Source organism: Nestor notabilis, unplaced genomic scaffold (assembly GCF_000696875.1).
Source record: "Nestor notabilis isolate BGI_N333 unplaced genomic scaffold, ASM69687v1 scaffold33306, whole genome shotgun sequence".
In the NCBI taxonomy this organism is placed as follows: Eukaryota; Metazoa; Chordata; class Aves; order Psittaciformes; family Psittacidae; genus Nestor; species Nestor notabilis.
In genome coordinates, this window is record NW_009933118.1 from 407 (window position 1) to 17,613 (window position 17,207).

General features: G+C 40.3%; 1 protein-coding gene across 1 annotated transcript; it reads right to left on the reverse strand.

Moving 5' to 3' along the window:
• Positions 1-2,918: 2,918 nt before the first annotated feature.
• DMC1 (DNA meiotic recombinase 1) lies at positions 2,919-14,470 on the reverse strand. Its single transcript, XM_010016696.1, has 13 exons — positions 14,411-14,470; positions 13,744-13,788; positions 10,740-10,886; positions 10,356-10,438; positions 9,715-9,767; positions 8,641-8,682; positions 7,371-7,443; positions 6,653-6,744; positions 5,428-5,501; positions 5,217-5,331; positions 4,310-4,370; positions 3,668-3,784; positions 2,919-2,988 (listed from the first exon to the last, which is right to left on the reverse strand). Exons 1-13 carry the CDS (start codon positions 14,468-14,470, stop codon positions 2,919-2,921), a joined length of 1,032 nt encoding a protein of 343 aa, XP_010014998.1.
• Positions 14,471-17,207: the final 2,737 nt, after the last annotated feature.

A 17,207-nucleotide genomic window follows, 5' to 3' on the forward strand; every position in this document is an offset into this window, starting at 1 on the left:
CACCGTTTTTATCCCTGGCAGAGTACGAGGGGTATCTGGGGTAGGAGCGAGGGAGACAGCAGCCGTGGTGTCTGCTTTCACCCAAGTGCCCAGAGGCAGGGAGGAAATGACATGACGGGCCCCAACATGGGTCATGCCAGAAGCCTTCGGTCATGGACCCCCTGTGGAACTGCAGGAGGTTCACAGCAGCCTCTCTAGAACGTAAATGAATTCCCCTCTTTGCCCACTGTGGTGTTAATTGCAAGCAACCGAAGAAATTATTTAGAGTACTTGAAGGACACCAGGCATGCATTGATGCTGTCTTCATGGCCTGGTAGCATCTGACTCCCCACATCAACCAGACACTCCTAGATAAAATGCCATGCTACGGAATGGCATAGGCTATAAGATCGTTGTCCTGGGTTCAGCTACAGCAGTCATTTTTTCTCCTTCTTAGTAGCTGGTGCAGTGCTGTGTTTTTGACTTTCAGTCTGGGAACAATGCTGATAACACCGATGTTTTTAGTTGTTGCTCAGTGATGTTTACTCTGACCAAGGACTTTCTCAGTCTCATGCTTTGCCAGAGAGGAGGGGAAGCCAGGAGGAAGCAGAGACAGGACACCTGACCCAAACTGGCCAAAGGGGTATTCCATACCACAGCACATCATGCCCAGTATATAAACTGGGGGGAGTTACCCGGAAGGCCCAGATCGCTGCTCGGGTCGGGCTGGGTATCGGTCGGTGGGTGGTGAGCGGTTGTGTCCTTTTCCCTTGTTATTCCTCTTATCATTATTATTGGTAGCAGTAGTGGTTTGTATTATACCTTAGTTACTGGAGAGCTGTTATCTCAACTCGTGGGAGTTACATTCCTTCGATTCTCCTCCCCATCCCTCCGGGAGCGGGGGGAGGAAGGAAAAGGGGGGGAGTGAGCGAGCGGCTGCGTGGTTCCAAGTTGCCGGCTGGGCTTGAACCACGACAGTCGTTTGTGCTATGCTCAGGCTTTCGGCGCCTACCGACAAGCAGCCATCAGGTCTGTCCTGGCACAAGAAGACATTTCTGGTGGGGGATCTGTGTCCACCAGCTTAACTAAGCCTAGGCCCAGACTGCTTCCGCACCATCGGCAGGGCTTTCTGGGCTGTCACAGTGTCACCAATCCGGCAGGTTGGCAGAAGGGAAAGTGTGTCCCCTTCACTCTCGCACCGTTGAAACAACTTGGTCTGGAATGAGAACACAAGCTGTTTACTGTTCTAGTTGTACTTACTGTGTGCGTGTACGAATGGCATATGCAGGAAAGCAAAAAGTAATCTTGGTGCTTGAAATAAAATGTTGGAAGAAACTTGGGCCTTTCTAAGTGGGTGGGCGGAGTCATATGCTCTCACCAACACTTGGTACTTGGCCGTTCCATTCAAATGCCTGGTGTGGGAAAGACTGGCACATAGAGAACTGGACATTTTGTTAAACTACAATAGCTGATTCCTTCCTGGCTCGCTCAGTTCAGCTGACCTCCCTGCCTCTGTTTCTCTAGACCCCTCTCCACTGTTAAAAACAGTGCTTTACCTCAGGAAAAATCCCAGAGATCTGTTAGGAAGCCACTTGAGGAAGGCACACTCTCTAGCTCTGTCACAAGGTAAACCCTTGGCTGCAGTGGCATGCTTTTGGATGAATTTATGGTCATCACTGCCTTTTTACTTCATGTTCTCTCACATGCATTAGCTAATCTAAATGGAAAGTTTTTTGTATTGGTAAGGACAAGCTTTCTAACCAGACACTGGAGTTACACCCATTCTAATTAGCACTTCTATTCAAGAGGACAATGTAAGGCCTTCACTTCGAGCATCTGATATATGTTTATTTTAAAACAAGTGGTTCCATGGGCATTGGAGGCAATGCAAACTGGATGGGTATTTTATCCCTGAATCCCCCCATTTCTCCCTTTACTGCTGGATTCTTCGCTTCTTTTGCCTCTCCACGATATAAACCTCTGGCGAGTTTGGAGCTGTGCCTGCACTGGCCGTGTGCTCCCTCAGCAAGCCCAGTCATAAGTGCCTTTCCCTCAGTGTAAGTGCTGGTGTCAGCCTCTCTTCCCTATCTAGCCACTGGTTTTGCTTTCATCTGGTTTTTGATAATAATACTTAATATTACTTAATAATCATTAATATTACTTATATTAGACTGACAAAGCAAATTCTATAAAGGTTCGTTTTTTTTAGAAAACTGGACAAAAGGTGTTAAAATGTGGGATTGCACTGTGAAAGATCAGTGAGATTATTGAGAGCAGGGTTTGATTCAAAGCACCCAAACATAAGCAGAGTGTGGCTCGTAATCTTTTTTTTTTAATTTTAAGGAGAACAGTTTGAAAACATTCTGTCCAAAAAGTAGAAAATGCTAAATAAAAATACAAACCCTATATAGTCAAGATAAAAATGCTTGAAAACATATTTTTGAAGCAACTTGTTCTTGTACAGTACATGAGAGTCCACCAAGTTCTTGGGCTGTTGCTCCTGTCACTGCTTTTTTCATCTATTTATGTCAATTTTATAACTGAGTTTATTCCAATTCTGTTCCGTTTCACACTATTACATTCTACCAAATAGCCACTCTCTTTGAAAGAAACTAAAAGTGTGTATTTTAATTTCATATGAAAGGACAGCTTTGATTCTCACAAAATATAAGAAAAGGCTTCTTTGAACAATTCACAAGCTTATTTCTTAAGTCTTTGTCTGCTGAGTTCAGTTGTAAAATGAAGACCCTAACTGAACCAAATCTTACTAGGATCAATAAAATTGAACTGTACAGAATTCATCCCAATGTTCTCCCTAAAGACCTCAAATGGTTCCCAAAAGATAGAAATGCAGCCAGGCAGTCAGTGCCCTCACACAGATCTTCATCCCAGCTGCCCATGTGGTTTTCAGCTGTACATTTACATCATTTTTTTTCTGCCTATTCTTTGGCATCCCCAATCCCTCCAGCAGTTATTGCAAACGTGGCTTCGTTTTCAGGCATCTCAGGGCTGGGAAAAAAGGAAACAAGAAACGTGTGGGTTCCCGCATGCTAAATGCAGTTGTGAATGGTCCCCAGAATGTTCAAGTATTCCAGGTTGGTTACACATACAATGTCTTTATGCCTACGTGCAAGCTGTATAACATGATCAATATTACCAAGATCAGAAAATGTGAAATCCAACACAAGGGAGGGGAATGGAGAAGGTGCAGGAAAAGGAAAGGTTTTCTCTGTGCAAAACTATTATTTCAATTTCTTAGTTCCTGACCAGAAACAGTTGTCTGTCCATGTAGTTCTGGTATGATTTTTAGTGACATGTCTGCCACAGCTTACCAGGTAAAGTGATACTAATGGAGTCAGCAAAACTTAGTAACTTAACAGCTCTGAAATTTTCCTGCCAAGGGACCACCAGAATTGCCAAACTATTTGATGGTCTTCTTTAAGAGATGAGCATCTTGTAGGACTTATGATGAAAAATTATATAGTTTAATGTATACAATACACAAGACAACTGTAAGTCTGTTAATTACTTTGTCCTTTCAGATTTTTCTGTCCATTTACCATCCAGAAACGTGGTTAGTTTGAAACCATGACTTGCTGACAAACCATTAAGTTTCAGTACCATGAACTTTGTCACCTTGCAGTTACTCATAACACTGCTTCGTTCTTGTGAAGAGGCGGTGATTTACCTGTCATATATCTTTGCAATACGCAGTTCTCCTCTTCCTTTCCTCAAGCTAATCCTGGTAGTCGAAGCATGAGCAAGGATGTGGCCCCCAATGGGCTTTTTTGGGTCTGCCTGAAAGCTAAATTAGCAAGAAAATTGTGCAAGTTCCATAGGTTAATAGTGTGATGAACTGTCAGACGAGGTATGTTGAACTCAGTAACAAATAATAAATCCGTAAATATATCAAAAAAGGACTTTAACACACTTGCCTCAAGATTGATGTTGAAATGTTCAATGCTGGTGTAATTTTCCTGTCATTAAATTCAAGAGGCTCAAGAAATACACACCTTAAACTTCATATATAATTGCTCCAAAAGAAAATGAGGTGCCTTTCCAGTACTTTATATGGCTTGTTCTCTTTGTTCAAGTCACAGTGAAAGAAGCCATCGTGCCAGTCAGCAGGTAAACATAAAAAATCTCGTAACAAAAACCGAGAGAAACCTATAGGTGTCATCCATGAGTGATTCGTCCTATTAGAGGGACCAGTGACCAGTCTGAACCTTCATTTTGGTGCCTCTTACTCCACACAATATCAGCTCTCATTTCTGTTAAATATGCAATACAGAAGACAGGAAGTTTTGGTAAAGAGAGAGAAGTATCTTACGTCATCGTCGCTCCTGGATCAGCAGTCATCTGGTTGGTCACAAACACGGCTACATTATATTCTGCAATAGAAAACAACACAAAGAAGGTAGACCAAATCCAATCCTAATTCCAAAATATTCTTCCACCCATGGAAAAAGCCAGGCTGCTGCTGAAGCACAAATTTCAAGTGCAAGAGAAGCAAATATTCTTTATGTCTGATGGTTGGAGTTAATCGGAAGACAGCCTAAATTTGCTGCTGTGTGATGTCAGCTGTAATATTTATGCCAAAAATGAGCACTTTTCAGAGTTGCACTGAACAAGTCTTTCTCAGTTCCCATCTTCTTTGCTGGCTTCCTGCCCTCAGCCTCCTCTCCCTCCCTGTTGGTTTGCTTTCTTTTTTAAATTTACTGCATGAAAAAAAGTCATTTACTCATTCCTCTTCAACATTTCTGAGACATTTTAAAGAGGAGGAACGCTATTCATCCTGTCATCATCCCTCAGAGCATTGCAAAGTACTGGGAAGGTGGCGATGGGTGCAGCTTTTTACGTCTCTGAGCCTTCATCCTTTTTTGTATTCCTCATGTTGATTGTATACTTAGACTGTCAAGATTTGGGGAACAGAGTTTCTCCTGGTGGATATTTGTCCAGTTCTACAACCTGTTCTCTCATTTAGATCTGTCTTAAGAGTATTTATAGGAAAACTCTAAATGTTGAATAGTTCTAAAGATTCCTTGGTCCGTTATCTTGAAATAATATGTTATCAGTTTGATCTTTTTGGTAACTAACAGAGGTGTAAAGTGAATAAATGTTCCTGAGCCAATGCCTGATTGATAATACACTTGGACTATGAGGTGGTTGTGCTACCAACAGCTACTGTTGTAGTAACTCCAGTCCCTGTTTTCTGAATTTTGTCACGTTTCCCTCACCTTCTGATATTTTTTGGAGCCTTGACAGCATCTGAGCGAGTTTCTGTTGTCGTTCAGCCAGCTCCCCACGACCACTGAAATCCACACGGAAAAGCGCCATTATGGAGTCAATGATCTGCATTGTAATTATACTCTGTAAGTAAATACAGTGCAAGAAAATAAGAGAAGCTATGCTAAAAGCAGTAGTAATGATAATAAATTAGTCTTGTACCAATAGCTTGAAAATACCAGCTTCCTCATGGAACTTGGCTGCTACGTAGTCAAGCAATTCCATCTGATGTTCACCTGGTGGGAAGTACAGTTGCCAAGTGAAATTAGGGCCAAAAGAGCTCTTATGAAACAAAAGCCTGAATTTTAAAATTCCACTTTAAATGTCTGCACTGTTTGTATTTTCACTGCCAACAGTTTTAAATCCAGTGCCCAAAACCAAGCTGCCTCTACAATACCCAACAGTGCTTGTGCTTCTGCAGGTTCCAGTTTCCCCTGGCCCATCTCACAAAACTTCTTTGTGAAAAGCTTCACAACAAAACTCTGCATGAAGACATCGTATTTTTGTTGTGTTAAGAACAGAAAAGCGATAGAAACATTTGAATCCAATGTTGAGTTCAATGACACACAGAAATAGTATTAATCATATTATTCATATTCATATTGTATCTCAAAGTAAGAGTCCCATTTAAAACTTCCTTGAAGTTTTAGGGCAGTATCTTGTGACAGAGTGTGCTGGAGCTGTTACTGTAAAGTCCCATTCACAAGATCATAGAAAATTTCTCGACAGCGTTTACAGAATTAGCTTGCATCCAGGCAATCATGGTTGCACTGGGTGGTGCTTCTCTTACTAAGATCCTACGCTGCCACTCATCATGCACACAGCAGAGTTCACTCCATGTTGTGGCAAACTCCAAAACTTTATGTAGTGCTGCTGAGATGGATTATAATCATAGAATCATAGAATGGTTTGGGTTGGAAAGAACCTTAAGATCATCTTGTTCCAACCCCCTGCCACAGGCAGGGGCAACTCACCACAGACCACACTAGACCAGGTCACCCAATGCTCTGTCCAGCCTGGCCTTGAACACTGCCAGAGATGGAGCATTCACCACTTCTCTGGGCAACCTCTTCCAGTGCCTCACCACCCTCTCAGTAAAGAACTTCTTCCTCTTATCTAACCTGAACTTCCCCTGTTTAAATTTAAACCCATTACCCCTTGTCCTATTGCTGCAGTCCCAGATGAAGAGTCCCTCTCCAGCATCCTTGTAGGCCCCAATTTACAACACCAGAAACAGAAAATGGAAGCAAGTTTACAACTTCTTTTGTTGGCAGCAAAACACTCTTTATGATTCTCAGTGGGGAACCTCAGTTAATAAGCTGAGAACTATTAAAACGGAGTCTTAAAGAAAAAACAGGTCTTAGGCCAGTTGCAGGAATGGTCTTACTAGTGTATGCACGTGCGTACAGCACGTTGTCCAGTACTGCATCATGGTCAAGATTGAAACGATCAGCAATGTCACGGAGACGGTCCGGTCGGCTTGTTTTAGTCAAAGTTAAGGATTTCTCTTTGTACAAACCATGCTCTGAAAATAACAAAACTCCATTCCAAAATAGAACTATGGGGGAAAAGAAAAGAATATTTATTTTGATCCGTGAGAAGACTGACTTTTTCACTTCACACTGTTCCACATAACCTAAAGATAGTTTAGGTCTCATGATGATAATTGTTTTGTGTTCAGGGTTTGAGGGGGGTGTGTGACATATGGATATCTGTGCTCTAAGAATTTAGCTGTGAGCAAAACCTATTTATATGCAGTCTACCACAGATATGAAGTATTAAAAATAGCGTTTAGTACTTAGATGAATTTCTCTTGAAGTATATAAAAAAGCTTCTATCACCTGTAGAAGGCATATTAGGTTTCAAAAAAACTCCCAGTTAATATAGAATCTGTATCCTAACTAATTTTTCCAGGTCAGATTCCATTGAATGACAGAGAAAAAGCTACTGCCTTGTGGGTCACTACACACTGTGCTCTCCAGGCTCTCTCCTGTCAGCCATAAAGTTTTACACTTAAGAAGCTATCTGGAGATTCCTACTTGCTTATAACAAAAACTATCTTTCCAGTTCATCCTACCTGTAGCTTTTAATAGTCCAAAAGATACAAAGTGTTTTCAGTATCAATGAAGATAATCTTTCCACCAGTGTAGCCGTTTGGTCCTGGAAGCTGAGCTGTCACTACAGTGAATTCATACAAGATAAAATGGAAAAAGCAGGAAAAATATTTTCTTACTCCCTTTATTATTACTTTCTAATAAAATACAACTGCTTATCCATATCACCAGTTTTAATCAGCCTGGAAATCAGGAGTATCTCAAATCTTACTGCGATCTTGAGAAGAAACTCAAGCCCCTTTTCTCAAATGAAGATCAGTTAAGACTTAATGGTGTCAAAATTGTATTTTACTCAGTACCATCACTAAATCTGTGTATTTTATGTTGGAAATAGGTAAGGATATTATTAATAAGTTCTTACGCTCAAAGCATTTTCTTAATCCTCTGCCCAGATTGACAATACTGATTTAGTAGGATTTTTCCCCAGCTGTAACTCATATGATCAAAAATTATTTGAATTTGAACTTTTCCTGGTAGGCGAATAGTTCCTGGTTGTGGGTTTAGTCTCTTTGGAGTGAATAAGCTAAAATACTCGATTCAGTTGTAATCATTCATGCAGAAGGGTATGATTCTACTGACTATTAGATTGTACTCGACAGAAGAGGCCTTATTTTTCCGGAAGGTGCCATAATTTCCTGTATGATATAGGGTTAGTTTAAAGGAATGTTTTCCTACCTGATGTCTGGTAACTGTATTCCAGAGGCATTAATAATTATATTAGTTATCATTTACTACTGTTTAAACCTTGAGAGCTATCACTGGGAAATCAGAGTCTACCTGGCACTGCCCGAATATGGTGACTGCCAGAGATTTTGGTTATCTGGTTTCTGTCAGCCAGGAGTATCCTTTTAATGCCCTTTCAGAATGTCACATTCAGCAAAACCTCTTGAAACCAGGAAATTAAGAGCTGCTGAGATAGAGTCTTGCTTTTGCCCTTTACTGAGCAATGCCCCTGTCCACCTGTAACCCTTATTTGTGCATCTTTTCCATATGGCCTGTTTCACTGGCTTCTACAGTGCAGTCTATTAGTTTCTCTCCTTACAGAAAAACTTACATTGACTTGAGCAATATTCAAAAGTAATCGTGTCTGTGAGTTCTCTACTCAGAAACAATTAATGGAGGTCAGAGTCACCAGGGTCTGTTTCACTGTATTTCTAGAGATAAAAGATTCCAACTTGTCTCTATGTTTAATTCTGATGTAGTTGTAAAGAATGGATTCACTGAGCAGGAACAGCACTCTCTTTTAAGATACTACACCTACCACAAAGGGTGTGAGATAGTTGGGTTTTGCCTGTCCGGAACTCTGTTAAGAAAGAAAAAAAAAGGCGAAAAAAAAAGAAAAAGAAAAAGGGTCAGGGTTTCTTTTTCAGGAGTTACTGCAGTTAGAAACACTCTTATTTACGAAATTCACTTCTATCCCTACCCTTTACAGTCATTTACCCCCAATTTATAAGTTATATTCTGTGCAGTAGAAGTGTGTAACATGAGAAGCAGCATCTGAACTGCTTTAATTTGATCATGCTTGACTGCTGAAGTGATTTATTCTTTTCTGTGTAGAAGTTAAAACCACATGGCATGTGTGGAAAAGCATTAACTGAGGGAGGGGGGTGAAGGAATGGTTGATTACACTGACCTGCCCTAGTTTCATTTTCAGTACAATGATCATAGAATCACAGAATGATTTGGGTTGGAAAGGACCTTAAGATCATTTAGTTCCAACCCCCCTGCCACAGGCAGGGATGCCTCACACTAGACCATGTCACCCATGGCTCTGTCCAGCCCAGCCTTGAACACTGCCAGGGACGGAACTTTTAATCTCATTATATCCAATCATGTTAAGTCTCCAGTTTGTCTTTTCTAAGGGTAAGAGTACTGTGTTTTATAAACTCTTACTGTTTTTGAAGTGTTTACCACTAGCTGATCAAGTTTACTGTAATAGTAGTTTAATTGTAATTTCAAAATCTTATTTGAAATGCAATGTATCTTAAGTATGCATAAATAAAATACCTTCTGTGGCAGTTTTGTTACTGGAAAGGAACACGGATCGCATCAGGGAAATCTTTTCTATATGACACATTACTAATAGCATTAATAATGTTGCAGTTTACTGAATCAGCATGCCCCAAGACTAATGAGTACTCAACTCAAACTTAGCCTGCAAGCAAATGAAGAGGAATAATGAGAAAACGCTAAGAGAAGCAGGTTCTTTCTTCTTACACTCATGCGGGTGCTCATCTTTATGACTACAATAGGGTACATTTGATAGAAGTAATCCATCTTAATTTAAAATCTAAACTAAGTTGCAATTCGTTGTTCCGTAATACTCATTTCTCACCTCCAAAGGCCTCCGTGATTGCCATGCTTTCAATCCCACCACCCAGAAGTTTACTGGAGAAAGGGAGAGCATTATGATATAGTTAAACCCACAAATCACAAGAAGAAAGTCAAAACCAGAAAGTTTTGCTACTTTAAGAAATTTACTTCTTCCCTAATTCCTGCAGGGCACTAAATGATCACTGATTCATAATGAATTAACTCTGTCTTAGCCTCCTTTTATGTGTGCAAGAGAAAGATCTATAGAAATTATTACTGGAAAGAAAGAAGAGAGAAAATACCTTTGAAAAGATAACATTCCAGAAAAAAATATCTCAAAGGAGGTCTTGAATTAATTTTGACCCAGGACCTGAAGATTGTTTTGAGTAGGTGAAAAAATGATGATACATTCGGGATGTCCAGATGCAAACCCTGTTTATATACAGTGACTGTAAAAAGTCCAGCTTCCTCTCAGAAAAGGACTTAGTTTTGTTGCTTGCTCATGCAGGCACCTTTGAGCCAGCCGCAGCTCCAAATGCAAGGTAACCTACATGTCCTAACTGAATATTCATTCCTTTATATTCTCGTGTCTTATTAAAGACAATAAATAGGATTATTGGAACAATTTGGACTAAGGAAGGATTTAAGTGGAGATAAGCTTACTCAAATTCCTGGCTGCCAGTAGTAATATGAAATACCATCTTCCGTTTTTCACTGTACTCAAAGGCAGTCAGGAAGCCTGGTTCCTAAGGAAGACCAAAGAGAACATGAGTTTATTTTAGCTTTAACCTGAAGGTAAAGTGCAATATCCTACATAAATACCTTCTCTCTACCCTAACCTCCTTTACATAGGATGGGTATGAAAAGCATGACAGCATTTGTCTGGTCGTTGTAGAGTGCAAAGTATTATCCCTTTAGAGTAACAAGCAGAATAATTTTCACCATTTATCTTGACGATGTGGTGGAAAAATTTGTTCAGAGAAATGTTGCCCAGCATTTTTGAGAGGCCAGCTTAAGTTTAAACCATCAGGAAAATGACTGGCTTACAATAAGCTTGTTTGCAGCTTCTTTAATCTTGTCCACTTTGGCCTCCGAAAGCCCTTTTACATTGCACAGTGCCCGTCTTGTGGTCATCTGGATTCCTTTGATCGTGCAGATCCCAACTGACTTCAGTTTCTTAATATCTGCTACGTTCTGTGAAGAAAGTTCCCTTCTGTGAGTGCTCAGGACAGTTAACAACTAGGAGGCAGAGTAAACCTTGGAAACGTATTTTATTATACATTCATATGCGTGTGTATTTTCACCAAGGAAGAAGCAGATTTACAGTGAACTCTTTTTTATGTAGTTTGTGACACCAACAATAGAAAATTTTGAATAACGTTTGTGTGAGGGATCACAGTGCAGAGACCAGACCCTGGTGCTTTTGAGAGAAGGGTGTCTGGGTCAAGTTGTATTTACTTGTCCCCGTTCAGTGTCAATCTTTCTAGATCCAATCTGGCAGTAAAGAACCAATATGGATTATTTCAGGTAGCATGGAGCCCAACCTAGTAAAGTCAGTAACACTCAATCTGTCCTTGGTCCCTTAGCACAGATAATCTGTAAACTAGATAATCTGTTCATGGGTAATTGGGAGCTGAGTCACAAGGATTATTGGAAGCTGACGTTAACTGATGTCCTGTTTCTGCACGTTCCCAGTACATCCAGTTTAAAACACACGTATCCTCCAGATCTCACTGACACTCTGGGCTACAATGGACTAATAGAGTTTTTCATAAATTGGGTACAGCATCACTTCAGTCAGTGCCCTACTGACACATTTGGCCTCCTCTCACCTCATTTGATGATTCTGACATCACTGAAAACTTAACAGCAAACAACAGATTACTCACAAGAAAACACATTATGTGAAAGGTGTGGGATAACACTTCAATTTACCATTTTCAGCCAAGATTTTTCTTTGAACACCCCCCCCCCCCATGAACTGGATATATCATCTATTTATCTAGAGAGTGTGGGTGCATAGGACATAAGAAGAGAGGGGGGTTATGCAAGAAATTAGTCATGTTCGTTTGGAAGCTTATTTCTCATGCTGTGATATGTTTTTGATTATTACATTAATAGGGATGGGTGAGTTAAAATAAGTCACGAATAAAAATTACTCTTCCACCCAAAAGAATATGACAATCAGCAGTATAATAAGGATTGAGCTGCTTTATTGTGTTTTCCTATTAAGACAAACAGACTACTGCTGCAAAGATAATTTTTCTAGGCCAAAATTTAAATGCATTATCCTGCTTCTGCATTTCTTCAGTGGCTCTGTCTTCCTGGTCATGGCAGACTCAAGGCTGTTCTGCATTACAAGCCTCCATGTGGTAGACCTGGTTGTAGAAGTCCCTGTTCAATCCTGCACAGATACCCTTTTCACCAACAGCTTGTGCACCAACTACAAAACATTGAGCAGTCCTCTGGTTTAACACACTGACATGCCTTGCACCAGCTGCTTGTCCTGATCCTCTACCTCATGTTGCAGCCCTGTGCCAGTCATGGCCTCTGAGGTGGAAAAGGGCAGACCAAGGATTTACAAATAAAAAACCTAAACCACATTTTTTGTTGTGATAATTTTTAGACAAATTGATTCACAAATCCAGTTCACAGGGTGGCTACAAAAGCAGAGATGCCAGAAGAAGGACTAGAATTCTCTAGGGGCAGAATGGCTTAGCAAAGGCTGCAGATTCACAGCACCTGAACTCCTACCAAATGCTTTGGAACATCAAACCACAGTCTCGGTGGTGCTAATCTGGCTCTCTTTCTGGCCACACTCTCAGATGTAGTAAATATTTCTCTCTCTACTCCTAGGGAAAAAAAATAAATTTAAACTCACAAAAACTATTTCTTTAAGCAAATGAATGAAAGAGATGTGGGTCATATGTTCAGAGATTTTAACTGGCACAGCTGTGAACAAAAACTTCCTCTGGGGTGTGGGAATAATCATTTGGAAAGAAGAAAAAATAAAATGAAAAGGAGCAGAAAACCCTTATTAGGCCAGAAGAACAGCCTAAGTCATTATTGTTTTCAAGATCTTCCATACCTTGGTATCGTTCCCTGCATCTAATACTGACAGGCTAGTACAGCTCCCTTCCAGCTCAAGAGGGTGGCCTCTTTGGTCAACCTGATACATTTTTAACACAAGTATTTGTGTATTTTTCCTATGTCGCCCCATAGTTTGAGCTCTCACCCTCATGATCCTTATTCAGAACTCTTTTTAAAACTGTTAATGACTTTCCAATAGAAAAGTTGACAACAATTACACTGCTGCCATGCTGAGCCCAGAACTACAGTGCTGACTGTTACGGTCTCATTGTGCCTGTGGTCCCCCCAATCTGTATCTGTCTGTAGTTGTTTATGTTAGAATTAAATCTTATATTACTTTGGGCAAACCCAACTTTTTATTCTGTTTCTATAACACTGAATGTAATAGGGTTCCCATCCATGATCCAGTGTCCTGGCTAGGCATCTAACAATAGTAATTCAGATAAATAGGTGACGTTTATATGATAATAATTATGATGATGATGATAATGATGATAGGAATTCATATTTGATGAAGAAAACTAACCATTTCTTTCTCTAGCTACTAATATTTTCCTCACTCCCACTCTACCCCTTTCACCAGCATACTGAAAATAGTATAGCAACAATTGTCACAGTGTAATTTCACAGGCACCAAAAATGCAGGAGTAATTACAAAGATTGGCAGGAACAGGAAGTAATCTATCACACAGTTTTCAAATAAATTAGCAAGTAGTTGGTTTTTCAAGAGTGCTGGGTGCTAAATACTTCAAATATCTTGCCACTTTATTTAGGAATCTGATGGGAATGAGAGTTTCTGAAAACCTGTCTTATCACCAAAGGCAAAATTTGTCTTCATATGACTGATTTAGAATTTATTGCAAGGAGGAATTTCAGTCATCTGCATCAATGTGTTTGCGCTTTTGGAAACTACCTTAAAATAACTTTGCATGGGCAATGTAAAGTCATTGCTAATACTTACAATTCCATGCTTCTGCAGCAGGTCAATATCCTGGAAAAAGCATTCCTTAAAAAAAAAAAAAAAAGTAGAAAAAAATAAAACCAGATTTTGCTCTTTCTTGTAATTACATCTATCTCACTATGTGACTGTTACAAATTTGTAAACATTTCAATGATTTTCCCTAATCATACAGAGCTTCTTGGACTACCCAAATAAGCAAAGCCATAGTGAGCCAAGAAGGCCTACACATTTCCTATCACCTTCTTCATAAAGTGTATCTTCACAAGCATGCAATCCTCTGCTGTGCTAATAGAACTTGTGCTATGATCATCATCTTGATCTTTTTCTGCCATAGTTCCTCAGTCTTTTCAGACTGATGACCATTCACTGGAAGCATAAAATTAATTGATAGTCCTCTTGCATTTTATATAGAAGTGGAAAATATAAAGAATTAATGATAATCCCATTAAAAACTCTTCATAGCTTTTGAAAGGCTAAAGGTACTTGAAGAGCACGGCTGTACTGGGACTGGGAAAATTTCTTCGTATTAGACTGGAAGAAGATTATAAATGCATTGAGCTCCCCAATGGTCTTTGGGGACCTCCTGTCTCTCTGGATTTCATAACATTATCAGAGTACCTACAAACAACATTTGCTGCTAATATTTGTTAATCAACCATTAATTTACCTCATCATCCTGGTATCCTAGTTCTTCTTGGACTACTTGATCCTCCATGGCTTTCATCATGAAAGAGCAGGCAATAAAGTATTGATCACTACTGGGAAATACAAACAAATATAGTATTGAGGTGGCAATAAATGAGTAAATAACTGTAAAAGGACCTTTAAGAAGTGCTTGAGCTACAGAAACTTCTCAGTATGCCATCATATATGGATTTAAACTCAGATTCTGCTTCCAACTCTTTTGTTGCCTGACCGACCTGACCAAAAGGTTAAAATATACTGCATTACTCTCAGATGAACCAGTTTGACTAGAAAGGGCTTAACAGATGTTAGGAAAAAGAGGTCTCACTCCCATGTGAGAATCTTGTGTCAGAGATGAGTTTGGAGGTGGGAGCATTTTAAATGATTTATCATTAGTGGAATTCATTCTGGTAAGAAAGTGTATTTTCATGACAGAAGTCAGCATAGATGCAGACAGAATGGGTAATGGAAAGGCTATGCAACCTCTCAGCTCCCCCATCTTTATGTGACAGAAAACCCACAAAACAGCACTGTTGAGAAGGTTACAACCCCTTAGTCATGTAGACTATAAATCTGTATTTGATTTTGAGTTCTTGCTGGGGTTCAGAATACTTAATAAATACTGAATACATGCAAGTAACACTGGTAAGAAGTATGCTTGCATGAAGAAAATAAATCAAGGATATAAAAATATGAAGTTTTTATTATGCAAAACTATATACAGAGAGCTAATTTCATGTTTTTTCATGGTTAACTTGCCATATCTGTACTCCACTATAGCTTCACTGCCCTCTTTATGTGACTTCCATAAGTATGGCCAAGAACCAGAAAAGGCAGTTACTGATAATAGTGATTAAATCAAAAGCAAAATATTACTTCCTTTAATTTTATGAATGCAAGAAAAATGAATACAAAGTAGTTCCTTAGAAATGTGATCTTATAACCTGCCTTATCATTTTTTTTGTTTTGTAAATGGATAGGTTGCTTCTGTCTTACTTATGAGCTTGTTTTCACTGTTCTAGCTATGACTGATCAAAAGTTTTGTAAACTACCTCATCAGATGTGTGTGTATATTTGCTTGCTCATCCTTGTTAACAAAATCCATGAAAGGTTAGACAGGTTTATTATGAAACTACAAGATGGGCTACATCTAACAGAGGATGGGATAATTTATACTAAATATCTGCAAATAGCATTCTTCAGCTTCTAAATGGATACTTAAGGTCTGACTAATTTGCCTGCAAGAATCTTGTGTATTCAGACGCTGGGAGAAGTGAGAAAGAAAATGTAATTTTAGAATGATCTTATTTGGGTTTGAAGTGAAAATATGATAGAGTCACTTCTGTTAGTATTTAATGGAAATATTCCTATAAAATCGGTGTTTCTGATAGTTTCAGGATATGTTTCACTTCTGTTTCAGAACCCTGACAATTATGGAATGAGAAAATCATGCCTTCACGTTATGCCTAATATCAATCAGAAAGATAATTACAGCAAAACGTTAAATAAAATATACTTGAAGAGATTTTGAAAACCTCTGAGCTTCAAATACTGAAGGAAGAAGTAACGCAAAAGGCATTACATCTGTATGACAATCCCCTTGTCCATTCAAAATATCCTCCTGAAATGCACATAATCCTGCACTCCAAGCACAGCTGAACAGTTGATGGGATCATTCTCCTGCTCCCCATCCTCAGGCAACTGGCATCTCACAGCAGAAAAACAAGGCAGACCCAGACCTGTGTCTTCCTGCAGGCTACAAGGGAAAACAGAGGAATTATATCACACCCTACTAAAAGCTTTAGGTATGAACAAAATCCTTCTGTCAAGCAGAGGGTCCTCCCGTTGCTGGTGTGTTAGTGCACCAAAGACCCAGAAAATTCCAGTTGCTGACACCTGCAATGAAGCAGATAAAAGGGTGAAAGTGTGAGACAACACAGCAAATCCATCCACTTTGGTGAGGAAACACAAACACTTTTGTGCCACCTCGGGTGCCTTGACCCTCCTTGTTACCTCCTTGGGAGATGTTTGTTAGGATACATTATGTATGTTCATTAGGGAAAATCTAGATTAGATATAAGGAAGAAATTCTTCCCTGTGAGGGTGCTGAGGTGCTGGCACAAGCTGCCAAGAGAAGCTGTGGCTGCCCCATCCCTGGCAGTGTTCAAGGCCAGGTTGGACACAGGGGCTTGGAGCAACCTGCTCTAGTGGGAGGTGTCCCTGCCTGTGGCAGGGGGTTGGAACTGGGTGAGCTTTAAGGTCCTTTCCAACCCAACCCATTCTGTGATTCTGTGATGTGTGAGACCTGCCCTCCTTTCGACAGATACAGACTGTCAGTGTGACAGGGGCCTGGCCCCAGCAAGTAGTGTTGGTTTTGATGAGCTGCTTTTGAACTGACAGCATCTGGCAGCTGACGTGACAGCAGTGGGGTCCCGGCCCCTGCGCTGGCGCCAGGAGGTGATCTGACCTGCACCGAGGGACACCACATCAGAATTTCACATCTATCGACTCAGAGGAAAATAAATGATTAATTATATATTAACATGCGGGTTTTACTTGGCTTTTCCTTGCCACCTGCCCCTTCAAGGGATGTAAATTCCCCTTCCCAAAGGTTGAAGCACAGCGGAATTTCCCTCCCCCCGTGAGACACCAGAATTACAACCACCATTAACACACAGCTCATCCCCGGGCACCTCGGGGAGCGCGGGGCTGCCAGTGGTTACGGTTCCCGAGACCTGAGCTCCCCAAACCCGCGCAGGCTGCGGCTCCCGTGCCCCGTC